At 42.7% G+C, this 18,005-nt stretch overlaps 1 protein-coding gene across 2 annotated transcripts; it reads right to left on the bottom strand.

Moving 5' to 3' along the window:
- Nucleotides 1-826: 826 nt before the first annotated feature.
- On the bottom strand, nucleotides 827-17,308 carry VXN (vexin). Of its 2 annotated transcripts, none has more exons than XM_090138346.1 (6): nucleotides 17,071-17,308; nucleotides 13,642-13,697; nucleotides 8,178-8,328; nucleotides 3,359-3,420; nucleotides 2,044-2,129; nucleotides 827-1,803 (listed from the first exon to the last, which is right to left on the bottom strand). In XM_090138346.1, exons 1-6 carry the CDS (start codon nucleotides 17,135-17,137, stop codon nucleotides 1,617-1,619), a joined length of 609 nt encoding a protein of 202 aa, XP_089994472.1. In that variant the 5' UTR covers nucleotides 17,138-17,308; the 3' UTR covers nucleotides 827-1,616. The 2 variants fall into 2 exon arrangements, with proteins under 2 accessions (XP_089994472.1, XP_031460679.1); XM_031604819.2 differs by having other exon boundaries at nucleotides 2,044-2,126.
- Between the last annotated feature and the right edge of the window lie 697 nt (nucleotides 17,309-18,005).

The following is an 18,005-nucleotide window of genomic DNA, read 5'->3' as shown; positions in this document are numbered from 1 at the left end:
ATTGCATGTAGTTAAAGAAGAGCTGTGTGCTGCTCTGCTCCCAGGAGAAACCAAGGAAGCAGGAGAGGAGCTCATCCCTCTGGGGTCTCTGTCGAGCTGCTGGGCCAGAACAGGACTGCTGCCTTTGGTAAGAAGAAGGGGAGAGGCGGTGTGACTTCTAGCCACAGTGCTGTCTGATGGGCAGCTGATGTATTTTATGAAAGCCTGATTCCTCACTCCTCTTGGCAACCTCCAGACTGAGAGACTGGATCTGGCATAGTATGTTTTTGAACAAGGCCTTCTAGCCTGCCCCAATGCCTTTTCCAGTATATGCCTGCTGGGGATGTGTGTTCTCTAAAGCAAACTGGGTACCAGACTGCTGCAGTTGCTTTCACATCACGCAGACTTTGCTTTCTTAGGTTATCAAACTGTGAACCTTTCCTGTGCACCTCTCCATACCACACACAATAAAGCCAGTGGACCTGGTTGCTTTTTCCCTCCTTTCCCTCCTGCCCAGGCTGCACCTCTGGTTTGGTGACCCCTAGCTGTGGATCCCTGCTAAAGTCTGTAGGCTTAGGCAAACCAAAATCCTGTGCAATAAGTGCAGGGGAGCACTCATGTGGGACAAGTATTGTTCCTGACTAATATAATATTGTCTGTAGTACTACTGAAGTCTTTTTATATGATCTTCTTTTGAAAGAAAAAAAAAACCAAGGAACTGTGATCAGCAATTTCTAAATTAAAAAGAAAAAAAAAGAAAAAAAAGAATGGGGTTGAAATTCTATTAAATCCATAAACAAAGATCTCCTATCAGCAAATGTTGCATATTTCACATGCAGTTGTCTAGTTGTATCATTTATGTATTTTCTACTATCATTTGTGCACTTTTAAAAATATTCTGTACCACACAGACAGTAAGCTGCTGATTTAGTATATGTGTTCTATGGAAGAATGTATTTGTTGAGGTTATTCAGTTGCTCATAGTTTGACCTGGTAGGGCACTAGAACATCAACCTCTGGCCACATAGATAAGTTTAGTAAATGCAAACTTACTCAGTTCTGACTCACCCATTCCTTTAAAATTTTTCCATCTTTTACTCCTTGAAACATCAAAACTGAGGGAAAAATATGTTTAGCATATGCCATTGATCCAAGCATATCATGTGTTTTTTATCTCATATCTCTAAAGAGAGGATATGTGAGGGGGAAGGAGGACAAAAGTGGTACACAATGAGCAAAGCCCTGGCACTTAATGGCACTCAATAACGAAAAGAGAACTGTAACCTTACAGAAGAACACAAACATCTTGGTTGGCTTCTCTTGTGTGTCTGAGACGATTCAGACAGGATGCATACAATAGGTCAGCAATAGTTTCAGCATCACTGAGTCGAGATGTGAATCTGGTGAGATATTTGGGATTCTAGTGTATCACAACAAAGAAAGGCTGATACGTTGCATCATACTTACCATTTTTACCTTAATTAGCCTTTCTCCTACTGTTCTGAGGCAATGGCAGCAAGTAATGAAAAGGATATCTTTTTCCTGGGGAGCTGTGCTGTGTATGTTCCTTCATCAATCCTAGAGCACCTCGTCCTAGCTAAAGGAACTTTTGTCTTTTTGAGTGATGTTGAGACTTATCAGTCTGCCTCAAAGGCACTGTTTGTTGCTCCCAGGTACTCTGACTTCTTCTTGTGCTTCATCCACATCTTCCTCAGCAAGCTGGGCGTCCCGTACAGGCTGCCTCCCGTCAGTGGCAGAGAAGCTTCTGCTCCTGGTGTCATGTTCAGGTCATACTCTGCCATCTTCCTCAAGCGCTGCCTACGGCTGGCAAATAAAGCACAGGAGGGCTGGCATAAAGCATTTATCTCTGTGGCTTGTGCCCATCTTTACAATGACCAACCACTGAAACCCAATGGTTGATCATTGTCCCCGTGACACTGTCACAATGAGTTCAAATGTCACCCAGGTCCATTTCTGAGTTAACCATCTACTGATGAGATGCATTTACACGATGGTCAAACTGTTCCTTAATTATGTTTTAGAGAGAAAACAGCACGGACTTACTCTTCTGCAAGTGGATGGTCATCCATGGTTGATCCTGTGAGAGCTGGCTTCGCTGTGATGGGGAGGGCGAGCGATGATGGAGGCTGCTGGAGGGAAAAGCAACAGCGCTGATGAGTAAAAACCCAGGATTAGTCTGAGAAAAGAGGCTGTTTTTTACAACAATGAATAAATACTGTATATCTCTTAGCAAGGGAACAAAGATTAGATCCTGACTGCTGTACACTTGTCCACACAAACACTGTTTGCTCATGTGAATGGTCACCCTAGCTTCAACACAGTGCTTGTATGAGCATGAATTTCTCTTACCAGAATGAAGCGGGAGCTTTGCAGAGATTTTTATTCCTTATTTGTTATGCCTGGGTTCCTGAGGAACTAAGGCTTTCATACAGGTCTCTAGGACTGGGCAGGAAGCAGCTTTCCCAGCCATCACCATTTCTTGAGCCTTAATGGACATTTCCCCTGAAATGGATACTTTTCAGTGTGCGCTGTAAGTATTTCAGGACTTCAAGGAATTTGAAATTACTATTGCAAACATTCATGGAAATTTGACCAGGCTGATTGTTGTGAAGTGCAATTAATTTAATTTGCAATTAATTTAATTGCACAGAATGCTGTTAATTTTGACCATCCTACAATATTGAACAGCCATTTTCCTTGTGCATAGCCCAGCTGCAGGCTAGCTCATACATTGTAACCATCTGAAAGGGTATTTTAAGGCATAAACTTTCTGTAGTTGGTCAGAAACTTTTCAAAAGACTATTTTCTGCTTGAAAATCTGTGTTTTGTTTTGTTTTTAAATGAGGGCTTTTGAAAATTTTTTTTGTAAGGAAAAGAGGAGGGGAGGAAAATATTTTACTGAAGCTGAGTCATTCTGAACCAAAACATTTTCTCACTACTAAAAAACAAATTTTCAGATTTTGTACAATGATTTTCCCATTGATGCTTTCAATTGATCTGTTCGTCTTTTCGGCATTGCATTCTGCAGAGTATGAATTGTTTGACACATCTCCATCCTAGAAATCTGTGTTTCCCCAGTTCATGTGATGCCCTGAGAAGCAAGAAGCTGATTCCTCCCAGGTCTTGCAGGTGGCTAGGCATGCAGCAAGGCAGCCTGCCTGCTCCCACCCCACAGGCAGCTGTCCTGCTCCCAGCTGTGCAGCCCCTGGCATCAGTCACCTCTCAAAGCTGTAAAGAAGACCAGGAAACCTGCAAGTGTTGATGTAGACCAACACACTGTTACTGTGGGATGTGTTAACAGGTGTTAGGCTTTAAGATCCATCAGACAGTGGTATTTCATATTGCTATATTCACTTACCAAAGGTTTCCCATTTGACTGGTGATTACAAGGTTTGGATGTTTCTTGTTCAGTTATTCCCACTGTCAAACATAAGAAACAGGGTATTATCAGTATAAGTATCCCATTGGCACAGCTGGTATTAAAAGCATCCACATACTTATGTCAAGCATGAAAACAGCCAAGATTCAGATTATAGTCTGACCAGATTTGATTACAGCCAAAGGTGCAAAAGTTTTCTTTTTTTCTGATCATGTACTATGATGTCAAGATGAGTGATATTGAAACTGCTTAGTAATTACAGAAAATCATTTAGCTGCCCCTAGACTTTTCAAATGAGACAAGGAACTGTGCTTAGACCAATTGGAAGCTCTTTCCTACTGCTAACACTTATTGTATGTGCATGTGTATGTGTACACATATGTATGTATGTTCTTTAAGGTCTTTTCCAACCTGAGTGATTCTATGATTCTATGTATACACTTATATATATATATAAAGTGTGCAGGTTTTGTGCACTGTGGAGCTCCCCACCAGGTTTGTCCTGTGTAGGAGCAAGGGGTCATTCTCCTGTCTGAATTGATCCAAGCAGTCACAGACAGCAGGCTATGTTACAGCCAGCACATCACAAGGAGGGATTTTAACCTCTCTGTCTGCCTGTTGCTGAGCGGGAAATCTCTGCTGTCCTCAAGCCTGGAGGTTAGCTTGCTGTTAGAGCGAGCACCCAGCCAAGAACTTATCCACGTGGAAATGTTCACTGCCATTCCTGCTAGTTGTGCCAAGGAAATAAATCAAGGAGGGATTCCAGACTTATTCCCATGGAGCCAAACCCTCCCACGTGGCTGTGGGACTGTGGATTGCTTTTTTTCTCCTCTTTTTTTTCTGCTCCTGGCCATTTTGAGTTGTCTGCTCTTTTTTAAAAACAGTATTCAAGTAAGAGAAGAGGATTTACAGAAACACCAGGATTCACCAAGACAGACAATACAATAAGATTCACATTTGCTGCTACCAATGGAGTATAAGCAATGACTGGAAGCATCAGAAATAATAGAGATGCTGCTTATAGCACTGTCCCCAGCATGACTTAAGAGTCAGAATTGTCTTGTCCTTCTGGGGGCAATAGTTGACTGTGATAAACATCTTACTAACCTTTCTCCTCCCACTCTCCCCCATCAGTAATTCCATTAGGTACCTAACTGTATCCTTCACATCAAATTTTAATTCAATAGCTTCCTCTCATCTTGTGTATTAGGTACTAACAGTATTCAGAAAGTGGCTCCAGGCATCAGTGCTCCAGCTTTTTGTTTATTTGTTTTACTCTTATATTATCTGATTCTTCCCCTCAGCATTTCATTTTTTTTAGATCCAGAAAAATGTCCTGGCCAAGTTTTGCAAAATATTTAAGCAAAAGTAAGGCCTTGTGGCTTCTGTTTGGTAAGTGCTCAACAGTGGTGGTGGAGTGCATAGTTAATGCCACTTCCAGAAGGTGCAATGGAAACCAAAGCATGGGATGAGGAGTTTCCACAACTTCTATGCTGACTTAGCTCTATATTTCCAAGATGAGCACCTGTACAAAACTGAGTATTTTTTCCCTGTAAAACAAATGCATATGTACACATATATAATTATTTAATCAATAACCATGTGAAGCAAAGCACAGCTTTGGGTGCTGTTAGGAGTTTATTGTTCTGGCCTTCTACTCTTGGCTTCCTGCATGCTAGAATTGAATGTTCTTCTGCTTTTATATTTGTGTGATGTTTCTAATGCTAGTAATAAGCATACTGATGTTCTCATCTGTACTATTTGCACATTTCTCACTTACTGTGAAAAACTGTTTGCTTATTACCCAGAATTCAATTTGTACTTTACTAAGTCTGAAATCTCCTTATATTCAATGGTAACTGCCTATGAAACAAGCATGGAAAATACCAAAGATGGAACCATTTCCAGTAGAGATTTGAAGAATGTTTTTGAGAGGTGAGATTTATGTAGAGGTCACATTTGTATAGAAATTAATGAAAATAGGAGATGTATCTTGGGACAAACATTTATATCTCACTTTATATGACATTATGCTGGCTCTCCAGCTGTTTAGAAACAACTGAGATACCTTTCCAGATTCTTTCATGGTATCTCGTTCTCTGTGAAGGTATTTGTTAATACAGTGCAAACTGAAACCAGAAGCTGTAGCACACCATTGCAAAGAGCTATTTTCATTCTCATGTAAGTATTTGCAAACACTTCTTCTTTCCTCCCCTTAAAAAGTTGAATTTGTAAAACAAATTCAAAAGCAATCAAAAGCAATGGATCACAAGAACTGGACCACAGTTATTTCATCCACCAAAGATCCAGCCTTTGAGATTTGGTCTCTTATTTGTGACCAGAAGCCATCTTTCCATAGACATTCTGCCTCATTCAATGCACCATGCAGTGTTCACTCACAGAATCACAGAATCACAGAATTGCCAGGGGTGGAAGGGACCTCAAGGATCATGAGTCTCCAACCCCCCTGCCACATGCAGGGCCACCAACCTTTCCACCTAATGCTAGACCAGGCTGCCCAGGGCCCCATCCAATCTGGCCTTGAACACCTCCAGAGACGGGGCATCCACAACCTCTCTGGGCAGCTGTTCCAGTACCTCACCACTCTCTCTGTAAAGAATTTCCCCCTGACGTCCAACCTAAATCTCCCTTCTCTCAACTTAAAACCATTTCCCCTTGTCCTGCTGTCACTCACCCTTTCAAAGAGTTGATTCCCCTCCTGTTTGTAGGCTCCCTTTAGGTACTGAAAGGCTGCAATGAGGTCACCCGCAGCCTTCTTTTCTCCAGGCTGAACAAGCCCAGCTCCTTCAGCCTATCCTCATAGGGGAGGTGCTCCAGTCCCCTGATCATCTTCGTGGCCCTCCTCTGGACCCTCTCCAACAGTTCTCTGTCTTTCTTGTACTGGGGGCTCCAGACTTGGACACAGTACTCCAGAAAGTACACTCAGAAAGTAGCTATTCATCCCTGGCCTTTTTCATTGTTCAATACACAGTCCTATACCTTGTTTCTCCACTAGTGAATCTCTGAGGGCAGAACAAGTAATATTTTCATGGGTTTTTCTGTATTGCAGGCCACTGTGGCCATCATCTATACCACTATTTAAAAAAAAAAAAACAACCACAGAGAACAGTTTCGTAGCCTCCTGGAATATAAAAGGTTGTAGTGGGGAAACAACTGATTTTAATGTTAGAAATTCCTAGGATGAAGCTTTCAGAAGACTACTGTGGGATGCAGCCTTTCTTCCATACAGTTTCTGTGGCTGCCAGAAATGAGTGCTTTTGGGTGTCACAATCTGAATTGTGAAATGGGCACCCAGAAAAAAAGGTATGTCAGCTGTATCAGCTGTATGCGCATCACTGAAGATGGTGATGGACAGAGCTTAAGGAGCTTTTACAGGAACCTGGAGATTCACTGCTGAGTTCCCTGAGTACCTTATGGACCAGGATCCTACAAACAACTACGTTATGCTACACATGCTTAGGGAGACCTGGAGAGCTCTAGTGCCTTGAGCTCCTGATGAAATTGTCCTATCCCATGCTCTTTGCTTCCTTCTTCCACTCCTCCAACAAACCTATTTGCCTCTCCTTTGTTCTCAAATCTCTTTTGCTGAACACAGTCCAACTTAACTTCAGATTCTTCCATTTCACATTTGGTATCCCAATTTCTTTGCCCAGCCACAATTTTCTCCTGTTATGAGAATTGTTTCCTCAATTTTTCACTTTTATTTTTTGATCCCTCCATCTTTTCTCCCATTGGTGCCTATCTGTCACCTATTCTCCATTGTGTCCCCTCACAACAGACAACTTCTTCCTCCCCCAGTACCTCTCTGCAACCTGCTGCTCCTCAGGTACTCCTTCTCCATCCCCTTCCTCTCCCCCCTCAGCCCCAGGTCGTTGTTCAGCCACATTTAGGCTCTGTTCCTGGTTTCAGATCTTTCTCCATGGTTCCAAGCTCACTTTGCTTCTTCGCAGTCATGCAGGCCTTGCTCTGGTCCACTCTGTTCAGAGCAAGTGCCTTACAAGCACGGTGGCTGCTTATTTGTGGTGTGAAGACTGTTCTCATTTGTGGTAGAATCTGTTCTACACATTTAGCAACTTTTAACAGACAAACCAAACTTCCTATGTCTCTACTGAACATGTGCTATATGGGATTTTTCAAAGGCTTATGGTTTAATTGCATCTGGGTGGTTTTTCATGGGAGAAAAAAGGTGTGGTTTTGATTAAAAGGCCATCCCATGCCAAACTCCATGTCCTTGCTTGAGTTTCTCCTTCCAAGCATAACACATCAGCTTAGAGCATACTGAACAAGCAGCCTGTGTTTATTCATTTCCTTGTTTTTGCATTGGCAAATCCTATTTTTTCTTTCACAGGTTCTCACCTGTGAAGGTGAACAAGTTTTGGTTGAAAAAACAAAATCATGTCTGTGACTGACATCCAGAATCTAAAAATTCATCTCAAATAATTATGTTCTGGCAAATTTTAAGTATCTGAACAGGAATCTTAAATAAAAAGATGAGTCAGGCAAGCCCAGTTATAAGCAGTCTATCATCTCTACAATACTGTCAGCTCTTAGAAAGGGAGAGTTTATGCATTTGAATAAAGCAAGCACTGCTTTATTAGCTTGCTTTTGCAGGCAGCAGGGCTTTGCAATGCCATGGTCTTAAATTCCACTGAGCGTTTTAAGCATGGAAATATTTTTTCTATGCATAACAAGTCTGCTTTGACACAGACCAGAAGACTGCAATATCTAAAATTGTTCTGAAGCAGTGCAGACAGCAAAGCCATCACTGAGGACTTACCATGCTTGGGGCTGCAGGGTCCCTGCTGCCCACCCCGCACGTGGCCCAAGCTGTGCACCTCTTCTTCTCTGTAGAGCACCTGGAAGAGGTCGCCGTGGCGGGGCTGCAGCTTGTCTGGCCGGTGTGGCCGACAGTCTGACACTGCTACCACCTGTGGTGAAGATGCAAAACCATCATGTTACAACTGGCCAGGGAACGGGCCACCAAGCTGTCACTGATAAAGTCACCTGGAGCCCCGGGTGAGAGCAGTGCAATGCTTGCTCTTTCTGATTGCTTGAGGGGGGTTTGTTGCTTGGGATTCATTGGGTGCACATATGTCAACATTAGGCTCTGTGTAACTTGACCAGCATTCCTGAAAATGAGTCCGAACAAAATCAGATATTTTTCTACACTGTTGAGTGCAGTGCTATGGGTAATGAATGGGGGAGGCTGGAGCTAATGTGATTTTAAGGAAAACAGGGTAGTCTCCAAGCAGATGGACCCACTGGTGGCTGTTACCCAAGATGGTCCAGAAACAATTGTCTCAAGAAGATTGAAATCCTTACAGCAGTGAAAGAGAGGTTCAAGCTTTGTTTCTTACATTCTTCCCTGAAAACCTGCTGCTGTCACTCAGAGAAGTTAAAGGAAGCAAAGATCCAAAGCAGTGAGGAAACAAGATGCATGGCAAACCTTCAGACTGTTATTAAATGTGAACCTGCTGACTTACAGTTGCCCTATACCTGTTTTATGTATAAATACAATTATTTTGTTTTATGATGGCTTAGACCAGCAAATCTAATGACCTGCTACTGACAAGGAGAAGGCCTTATTCCACCTATTGGTCTGCCTTCTAATATTCACTTGAGATAAAAACAAAACTGCATTCCTTTATGTCACCTTGCGTTCGTAAAATTGTTCATTTTCTTCAAATAAGTTTGAATTCAGTTTACTGTCAATGTGCCATATTCTGTGCATGATTTTTCAGGCAGATTTAAAAACTCATGCAAACAGATGTTTCCCAAAGTAGGAAAAAAAAAAGCCCAAATCCTATGATATTTTACTTTTTTGATTCCACGTGCACTCAGGAGCCTGGAAAACACCTATCTAGATCCCACCAGCTGTTGGGACAAGGAGCAGGAAGGGCTCAACAGCAGGCAAAGATGCTGCTGGAAAGGTGTGGTGAGGTAACCAAAGCCTAATCTGAGCCCTAAGAGGGGTTTTCTTCCAGTTCGGTGGATCTTGGCACACAGCCTAACGCAGCGCTTTCTCCGTAAGCTACTTAAGGATGTGCCCACTGTTAAGTTAAAGCCAAAGGCACCGCTGATGTCCTTGAAGATAAACATGAGCTAGAGGTGGGCCCAGCTCTCCTGACTGTGAGTCTGGCAATGCTAGATAGGGCCAGGCCTCACCCCTTCAGTGGTCTTTCAGGAAGGAGGGGATGCTGGTGGTGGGAGGCAGCACCTGCAGGAGCTCCCCATACAGCTCCTGTGCTGGGGTCTGGCTCAGCAGCCCTCTGCATTGCCAAACCTTATGAGCCACTTAGCAGGGGCATCTCTCTGACACCACAGTGACAGCAGTGGAGGCACCTGTCCTTGTTACACATATGATGCAGCCAAGACCAGAGGGGCATTTTTCATGACAGCCCCAATGCCATAGGGGCTGCCTGTGGAACCAAGCTCTTCTGGCTTTCAAGGAATGCTGCAAAGCTCAGCTTTCCCACCAACTTTGGAAACACGTGCAGTACTTCTGCTCACACACAATTTTCTTTGGTGCATGGCAGAAAACGTCTGCAGCCTTCTCCTACCAAAACACAAGCTCCACTCTTTTGCCTGGTCATGGAAAGAGAATTTTTGGTAAATAGGATGCTGGCAGCTGTATCCTCTATTCCTGAAAGTGTTTATTTAATCAGCATAAACCACTGATTTGAAACCTACCAATCTGCCTTTGCATTGCAAAGGATAACATTTAGTTTGAACTCTGTTACTTGCAGGAATTATTTAGGCACATTATCTGTGTTCTCAAGATGTCTTGTTACATACCATCCACCTTCCAGCAAATTTGAACGCCATTTGTCATTACAGTCATGGACAGCAGCCCCATCTCCACAGCACATCTTCAGTTAACATGTTTGTTTGCAGCATTTGGCAGTAGTACGCTTTGGGAGTTACTTATCTCCTAAGTCAAGACTTCACCGTGACTTTGACCACCTCACACATTGCTATAATACATAAAGACTTATCTAGGTCAGGAATCTAAACCTGCTGCAGCACAGTTTTGATCTAAAGTAGAGCTGACATTTCTCTAGGGTACCTGGGGTAAGGCAGAAGGATCAGTGGGAAGTCACTTTTCTTTTCTAAATGTACCAGGAAGTTCAAATCTTCTGTGAATGGCAGAGTCATCCAAACTCTGCAGAGTTAGTGAACTACTCTTAAAATAATTATCAGTTTAAATCTGTAAGTTGTTCATTCTGTTTGTAGGATGCTTACTCTGAATTCAGAGCTCAATGAAATATATTTTTATTTTCCACTGCAGGACAGCACAGAGGTTGCTCCAGCAACCCCATCAGCACTCCTGAATCAAAGCCCCAGAAAGGTGACAATTAAACATCTCTATTTGCATAGAACTGTGAAGCTTAGAGGCTGGACAGTGAGGTTATTTTATTATTAATGGGGGAAATGTCGGATTTTTGGAGTTAGGCTCCTTCTGATGGGCTAATGCTAATCTCATTTATAATGTGGTTGCACTAGGACATGTAGAGGTATTCGCCAGTTTTCTGCAAAGCTTCCCTGTATTCATGATAAAAGTGGTTTTAAAGTTCCTGCCATAGATTTGGAGGATTAGAGTGCAAGGAAATAAAAATGAAGGGTCTAATGGCACTGGGAATAGCTTTTAATAGGACAGAAGGGGCTGCAAATAGTAATATTGGTGAAACAGTTTTTAAAAAGAAGGTGTTTCCCCCTTCCACAGGCATGACTGTGCTCTTGGAATGGACTTTCAAATGTCATGGAAGTTACCTCCCAATGTCAGTCATCTGAATGTTAAATCACTTAATGCTACACCACTTGAGTATTTCTGTTGTGAAAAAAGTCTGGCAGATGTCCATGCTGCTAGCTATTTTCGCCCTTCTCCAGGATTAAATCATGTCCACTGCAGTCGCCAAAGCAGAAGCTCTCAAAGCAGAAGATGAGGCATTTCTACAACACTGACTGCAGGTGCAAAAGTAAAAGTGAAAAGTAAATAATCATTCTGCTACTCCAGTGCGGGTCTAGAAATTGGCAATCCCAATTTCCTCACAGGCATGTATATATTCCAGTACATGCGATTTATCTGAGTGGTTGCACATTAGCTGCAAGCAGCTGTAAGCACTGAAAAAGCGGAATGCACTCAGCAAGGAGTTGACTGTGCAAATTATGTTGGTTTGCAAGCCCTGCCTAGCTGGTTCTGCAAACCATTCCTTAGGCTTGGTGCTTCTGCTGCTAATAGGATGCTGTGTGCATCATGACTAAGGGCCAATCAAAGGATATCTTTAATTGAGGTCAGGAAAGCCCCAAAGGTAAAAAAAATCACATCAAAATGCAGCAACAAAATGGGGACTTTCCTCTCTTATTTTCTTAGACCTTTGTGAGTATAGTGCTGCTACACTGATCCAACCCAATAAATATTAGAGACTCCCACGTGACGGAGAGAACTTTCTAAACATGACAGACCTATGGTTATCCTAGATTTTGATGAGAGCTAGCTGAAAAATTTCCACCTGAACAGGATTATGAGAAAGTTCTGATTAGAAATCCGGTCATTTGTTTGGAAAAGTACTTTTTTTCTTAAAAACAAAACAAAACAAAACAAAACAAAACTAAACAAAAAAAACAACAAAAAAAAACTTATCTAAGCATTCTGTTTTATTTAGTCATAGTTTTTCTTTTTCTTTTTTTCTTTTCTTTTTTTTTTTTTTTCATTCTTATGGCTATTTTTACATTATGTGCCAAAACATATTGAGGACATAGCAAATAAGAAAGGGCTATCTCAAAATGGCTTATTTTGAGCATCACAAAGACACTGAATCCTCTATTGGGATGAAGAGTCATTTTGAAACCTCTGCTTGAGTGTTGAAAATGAGATTTTCGCAAACCGAGAAAATACATACATGTATGTTTTTCACTCAAACACCAGAGGTCTGTTACTGATTCTTCTGAGGTCCACTTCAGGCATTCTGTGAATTATCCTGTGATTTGCTTTATTAACCAGGAGATGGGATTGAATGTGGTAAGGTTTTTCCCAGTGCACAGGTAAGTGTGATAAGCGGAGGGACCTACTTTGCCAGAGGGAGATTAGGGAATCTGGACTGTGAAGAGGAGTGTATTTACAAATGGGGATCAGGCAGGGAATCAGAGCATGGGAAGAGGAAAGGCCATGGAACAAAACATTTCAACAAAGTGATGGAGAACTACCTGTGTCTGTAAGGAGAATACTTTGACAGAAGGGTCTCTCTGAAAGGTTATAAAAATTCTTGGAGGTTTAAGAGTGCTTAAAGGTTATGAATGTGCAAGAGGAAGTGTGGCTATCATACTTGTAAGATAGAACCGTCATGGAATGAATTGTGTAGGCTAAATGCATTTAAGGAGGAAAAAATGGCTTTGAAGAAAACTTGAATCAAACTAATATGTATGACTGTCTAAACTTGGAGAATGTTTTCTCACTGTGTAAAGCTCTTTTTGTATTGCTGTTATTGTCACATAATAATTATGCCCAGAAGATGTAATCAGGGACAAAAAATATTTACAAATATTGAAAAGAAACATTCAGTGAAGGGAAAGTGGAGAAGAAAAAAGCTGGGATTGCATGACAGAGGGCTGCGGGAAACGTTCAGCTGTTTTCTTTCCTGAGACAAGAGTGAGCACTGTGCTGAATGGTGGGTTGGAGAGACAGGAGAGGGCCATATACAGCTGAATGCTGCTGAGCTGCATAGGTGCCAGGTTAACCCTGTGCCACCAGGATCGAGGAGCAAGCATCCTCCTGTTGCTCTCTCAGAACCATTTCTCTGAGAGGAGATTACAGCCTGTCGTTGGTGTTTTCCTCCCGTATTCCCTGGGAAATGTGGTACTGGCTCCTTGATTGCATGCGCATTGCTACAATTTGCTTGCTGTCCCTCTGGCAGTGTTATTAGTGCTTTGTGGATAAGAATTAAGTCTGTGAGTCCCTCAGATGACCCATGTTGATAAGCTATGTTCATTTTTACTAGCTCTGCACAAAGACCTTGTTTTTTTAAGAGTTTCAAAGCGCTTGTGTGATAATCTGTAAGTACAGACTGAATCATCTGTAGCTGTACAGGAGCTGCCCTTTCTGTTTCCCACCCCACTCCCTACACCAGATGCTGCAGCATTTCTTTGCCCTGAAAGATCTGCTTCCCATTTCTCCATAGCATTTTGAAGGATAAGCTTAACCAACTAGAAAGAAAACAAAAGAGTGGGAGAGAAATTTTTCTTACGCTCTTGGTCAGGATGTGATGCGCGCTTTTGGCTCTCCTTCGGGCAGGACTACATGCTGTGAAAAGAAGAACAGAAACGTGGTCAGAGTTGGGTAGAGGTGGACAAACTCAAATAGCACACCATAGCAGTGCCCATTGAAGATAATGGTGAAGATCTTGCTGGTTTGTGGTGCTGGAAAACCAGTAGCAGACCCTCACCTCAAGCAGGCTTTCCTGTCCTGCTGCAGGAGGGAATGCAATGGGGGAGAGCCTTCAGAGGGGATCCTGGTGTTTGGCACATGAGCCTGCTGGCTCTTCTGTTAGCTCCCACAAAGCCTGTGCTGGGCGGCAGAGAAAAGGTGAGGGCTGGAGACAGCTAGTGTGGGATAAATAATTGCTATTAAAAAAAAAAAACAAGCAACATTTCAGTATTTTTAGGCTGTTTCTCATTACTTTGAGATGCTGTAGCTGTGCTGTAGTGGTGAGATTATGTCAAGTATGTCTCTGAAATGCTTCCATGGGGATTTACTGAGGGTGTGGTGGGAAGAAAGGAAGGATTTAAGGAAGATTCCAGCTGAAACAACCCAAAAGAAAGTCTTTTTCTTAATGTTATTTCAGAAATGATCTTCTGGCTATACAATAGACATTTGTGGGCACAGGGAAAGAGCCTTCCCAAAGTTCCTGTGCTTCTCCTATGGGTTTCCAAGAGGAATCTGCCGTTTCCTACCTGAGGTTGTGACCTTGCCTCCTGCCTGATGGATGGGAGTCTTTGGTGGAAAGCTTCTCTTCCAACCAGTCAGCTTAGACCATGACTAGTACCTGCATTAACTTTGGAGAGGCCAACCACTGTATCTAGATACAGACTTACAGTAATATCAGACTGCTTCATTGTGTCATTCCAGATTTACTGCACTATGTCCAAGGCACAACACACTTCATCCACTCCTTTTTTTCACTTGTCAGAATGTTCCATTCAGTTCTTTAACTTTATGAGGCATTTTCCTTGAAGTTTTTTCTCAACTTTATTTCTCAGAGCCATGAAGACAGCAAAATCCCAGGCAAAACAGGAAGACTAGCCACAAGACACATGAGATACTGGGATCATAAGCCAGGTTTTTGACTGGACGTTGCATTCACACTGAAGTGATTGGTTTTGGATGATCATTTTTGGACACAGCAAGAGCTGATTAAACATTCTTTCAGTTCGACTTGAATATTATTCTCCCAGCTCTCATTATATCTTACTCTTTGCACTTTAAAATTATTATTCTCCCTGTATGCAAAGTACAGGAGTTACGACTATGGGATTTTGCAGCTGGTTACAAAAAATAGCCTGCAAAAAAACCTACAAAATTTAATTGTGTTTAATTCCAATTCTAAATGCTGACCCTGATGGCAAGGCATGTGAAGGGAGGCTTCCGTTTCAGGCTGTGTTTATAGCCCAAAGGCATTGAAGAGTCAGGAAAATGACTCTTGCTCTCTGAGTTTTCCTTTATACTTTTGGGATCCAGGAGCTGCCATGCCCAATACTGCCATACTTTAATATCTGTGAAGACATTTGAAAATGTAGAAACAGCTGGATAGGCTGAGAGCTTCTCATTACTGCAGCTGCAGTGAAGCTGCAGTGAACTCCTGCCTTGAGATGTGAAGTTCTGAAGGACTTTGGTCTGCTGATCCTGCTATTCCTGCTACCTGTGGGGCATGGATGAGTGGTGGCAGTGGTGGCCTCCACCATGCTGGGCACTGCTGCCCATGTCACAGCCTCTCTAATGGCACGAAGAACAACTTCAGATGCCACAGTGAGGATGCAAGTACTGAGCAATAGGACCCCATCAGACAGAAAGAGAGTCTTGGCCAAGCTCTGCCCTCGGTGAAACAGGAAGTAACAGGAGGTGCCAAGTCTTGTCCAAGTCTCCTGCTGAAGTACAGTATTTCCACGTGTATCACAAGTGAGTTATTTGCCTGCACAAAGCTAGAGAATGTGCTAAGCTGTCAGCTTGATCGCAGTCTGCTTGGGGAGGTGACTCAAGGATCCTCAAGGATCCTGGTGCCTTCTCCTGCATGAGTAGTTTTATATTTTAGAGCACTGCAAGTGTGGGGTGAAAACTATACAAACATGATGAAAGTTGTTTTCTGCAAATGTGTTCTATCTTGCTTTTGAAGCTGCCGCAATCACTTTACTGATGGTATTGCACTGTGTGCAGGCTAATATCACTAATTGTTCACAAGCACTTTAATTAAACCCAAGTGTAGAAAAGTTCAGTGACACAAAGAATCATCTTTATGATTTATGTATTTTACTGGCTAATGCGTGGAGCTCAGTTTCTGTATATTTTTACCAAAAGCAAGTACTATTGTGCTGCTATTGGCACCCAGGCTGGTGCACGACAGACCGTATATTAATGTGCTTGATGGCAATAAATGTTCATATTTTCAGAGTACATACAATCCACAGACTGACTCACTGCTTGTCATCTGCCAGCGTACGTGGTGAATGGCTTACATGGGCTGAAGAAAGGGAAGGCATCAAAGGGAAGTCACAGCACCAGCAAACACGCAATTACTTGAATAGCCATTGAAAGAAGAGGAGGTAGATGTAAGTGACCCACTTGCACAGGAATACAATGGCAACAATGAAATCAGTGGGGTTGCAGGGCTCTCCCTGCAAACATGATTTTTCTGCAGGGAGCAGGAAGGCAAGGCTGAATTCTTGCAGATGCTGTTTCTGGATTTCCCTGCAAGAGGCTGTTTGTGTGTGCAGTCCAGGCAACAAAAACAATTACAGTGATGGTTCACTTTGTCATTTCCACTTATATTCTGAAATTAAGCAGCTGAGAGTGCAGGCTTGCAGCTTGCAAGAAGAGATCTGATCTGCCCCCACAATTTGTTTTCCCTGCTTTTACCTGCTTTCTTCTTGTTGCTGAAATAGGCAGCTATTGAGTTTAAACTAATTTGCTCAATCAAATGCAGACCGGGCTTTGTCCGGTTCTTACTCTTCATTACAAGCAATTAATGTTAATCATGCATTCATTTTGAGGGCATGGCTTTGGAAATGTTCCACTTACTGAGCCAGCAGACTTAAATTCCACATTCATGCGGTTCACCCAGTTCATCCGAGCTGCTAACTGCTCCCAGAACTTCATTTTCTTTTCTATCACATAGAATAGCCACGCAGTTGCAAGCTGTCACTTTAGCAATTACCTCATAGGTGTGCGAACGCTGATTCCAAATCTCCCAGTTTTGCCTGTGCAAAGATTTTGCACAGCCACAATGTGGAGGCACCTGCACGGCTCAGCTCCAGCGAGAAGCAGGGAGCGCCGAGCTGGCAGCACAACGCGGCACACAGAGCAGACAGATGAGCTGCTCCTTTAAAGGTTTCACTAAGGATAACGCGCTCCATCCATCCCAAAGACAACACCGTCCCCGTTATTATAGTTCCCATGTACTCACATTTGGATGAAATCACGGTGGTGAAAACTTCTAAATTTTCGTCGCTGCAGCTGTAAATCTGGTGCATTTTCCACCTCTCTCTCCTGACTGCCTTTCAGCTTCACGCAACTGCTCTGAACTTCTGGTAAATAGGTTTCACTAATCCAATCTGGCTCTGTGATCATTGTCCAGATCTACAAAGGACAGACTGATGCTGTGATCTCATCTCATTCCATATTCTTCATCGCAACATTTTCTGCTCCCATCTGCCTTTGTATGAATACTGTGAATGCAAAGATTTAATTTAGCTGTTACTTAAGTCTCTGCCCAGATAGGAACATTTTGTCCTTTTACCGGTTTGGAGAATCCTCTGCACTAAATGGCTAATAATAAAGTCTGTGCTGTGCAGCCAGTGTACGGCAAGTAGGCTTTACAGCAGTACCACAAGGAATTTTAGAACAAGTTGGGATACATTTTGTATAGTTCAACACATTTAGCATGAAATGTGGCTGTTCCTATGTAATGAGGAGTTGATTCTGTGTGTATTAAGGAAGGTATTTGTTGCTCCACCTATAAGTTCAAAAACTTGTACCTAAATACTGGGCATGTCGGTGTTAAGTTTCAAACGCAGATGTCTAAATTAGGGCATATCAGGCAGGCATCCATAGGGCTGCATGTACATCCCCTGTGCTTTAATAGTTCTGGAGAGATGGCAGGTGGCCCAGTCATAGACTGGTTACTACATGACTTGAAGGATTTGGGCCTCGTTCTACATTTATGCACTTCTGGAGGGGCTCCTTTCCAAAGGTTTCAAGTGCATTCCCTCATGCTGTCATCAGAAATTGTCCCTTTCCACATCTGTGGAAATTAGTCCCTTCAAGCTCTGCTGTCTTACTGCTGCCATGGGCATCTGAGCTCCAACATGTTGGCTTGCAGGCTTCAGCAACAGATGTAGC

Source organism: Phasianus colchicus, chromosome 3 (assembly GCF_987193195.1).
Source record: "Phasianus colchicus chromosome 3, bPhaCol1.hap1.1, whole genome shotgun sequence".
NCBI lineage: Eukaryota > Metazoa > Chordata > Aves > Galliformes > Phasianidae > Phasianus > Phasianus colchicus.
This window is presented reverse-complemented; position numbering and strand designations above follow the sequence as displayed.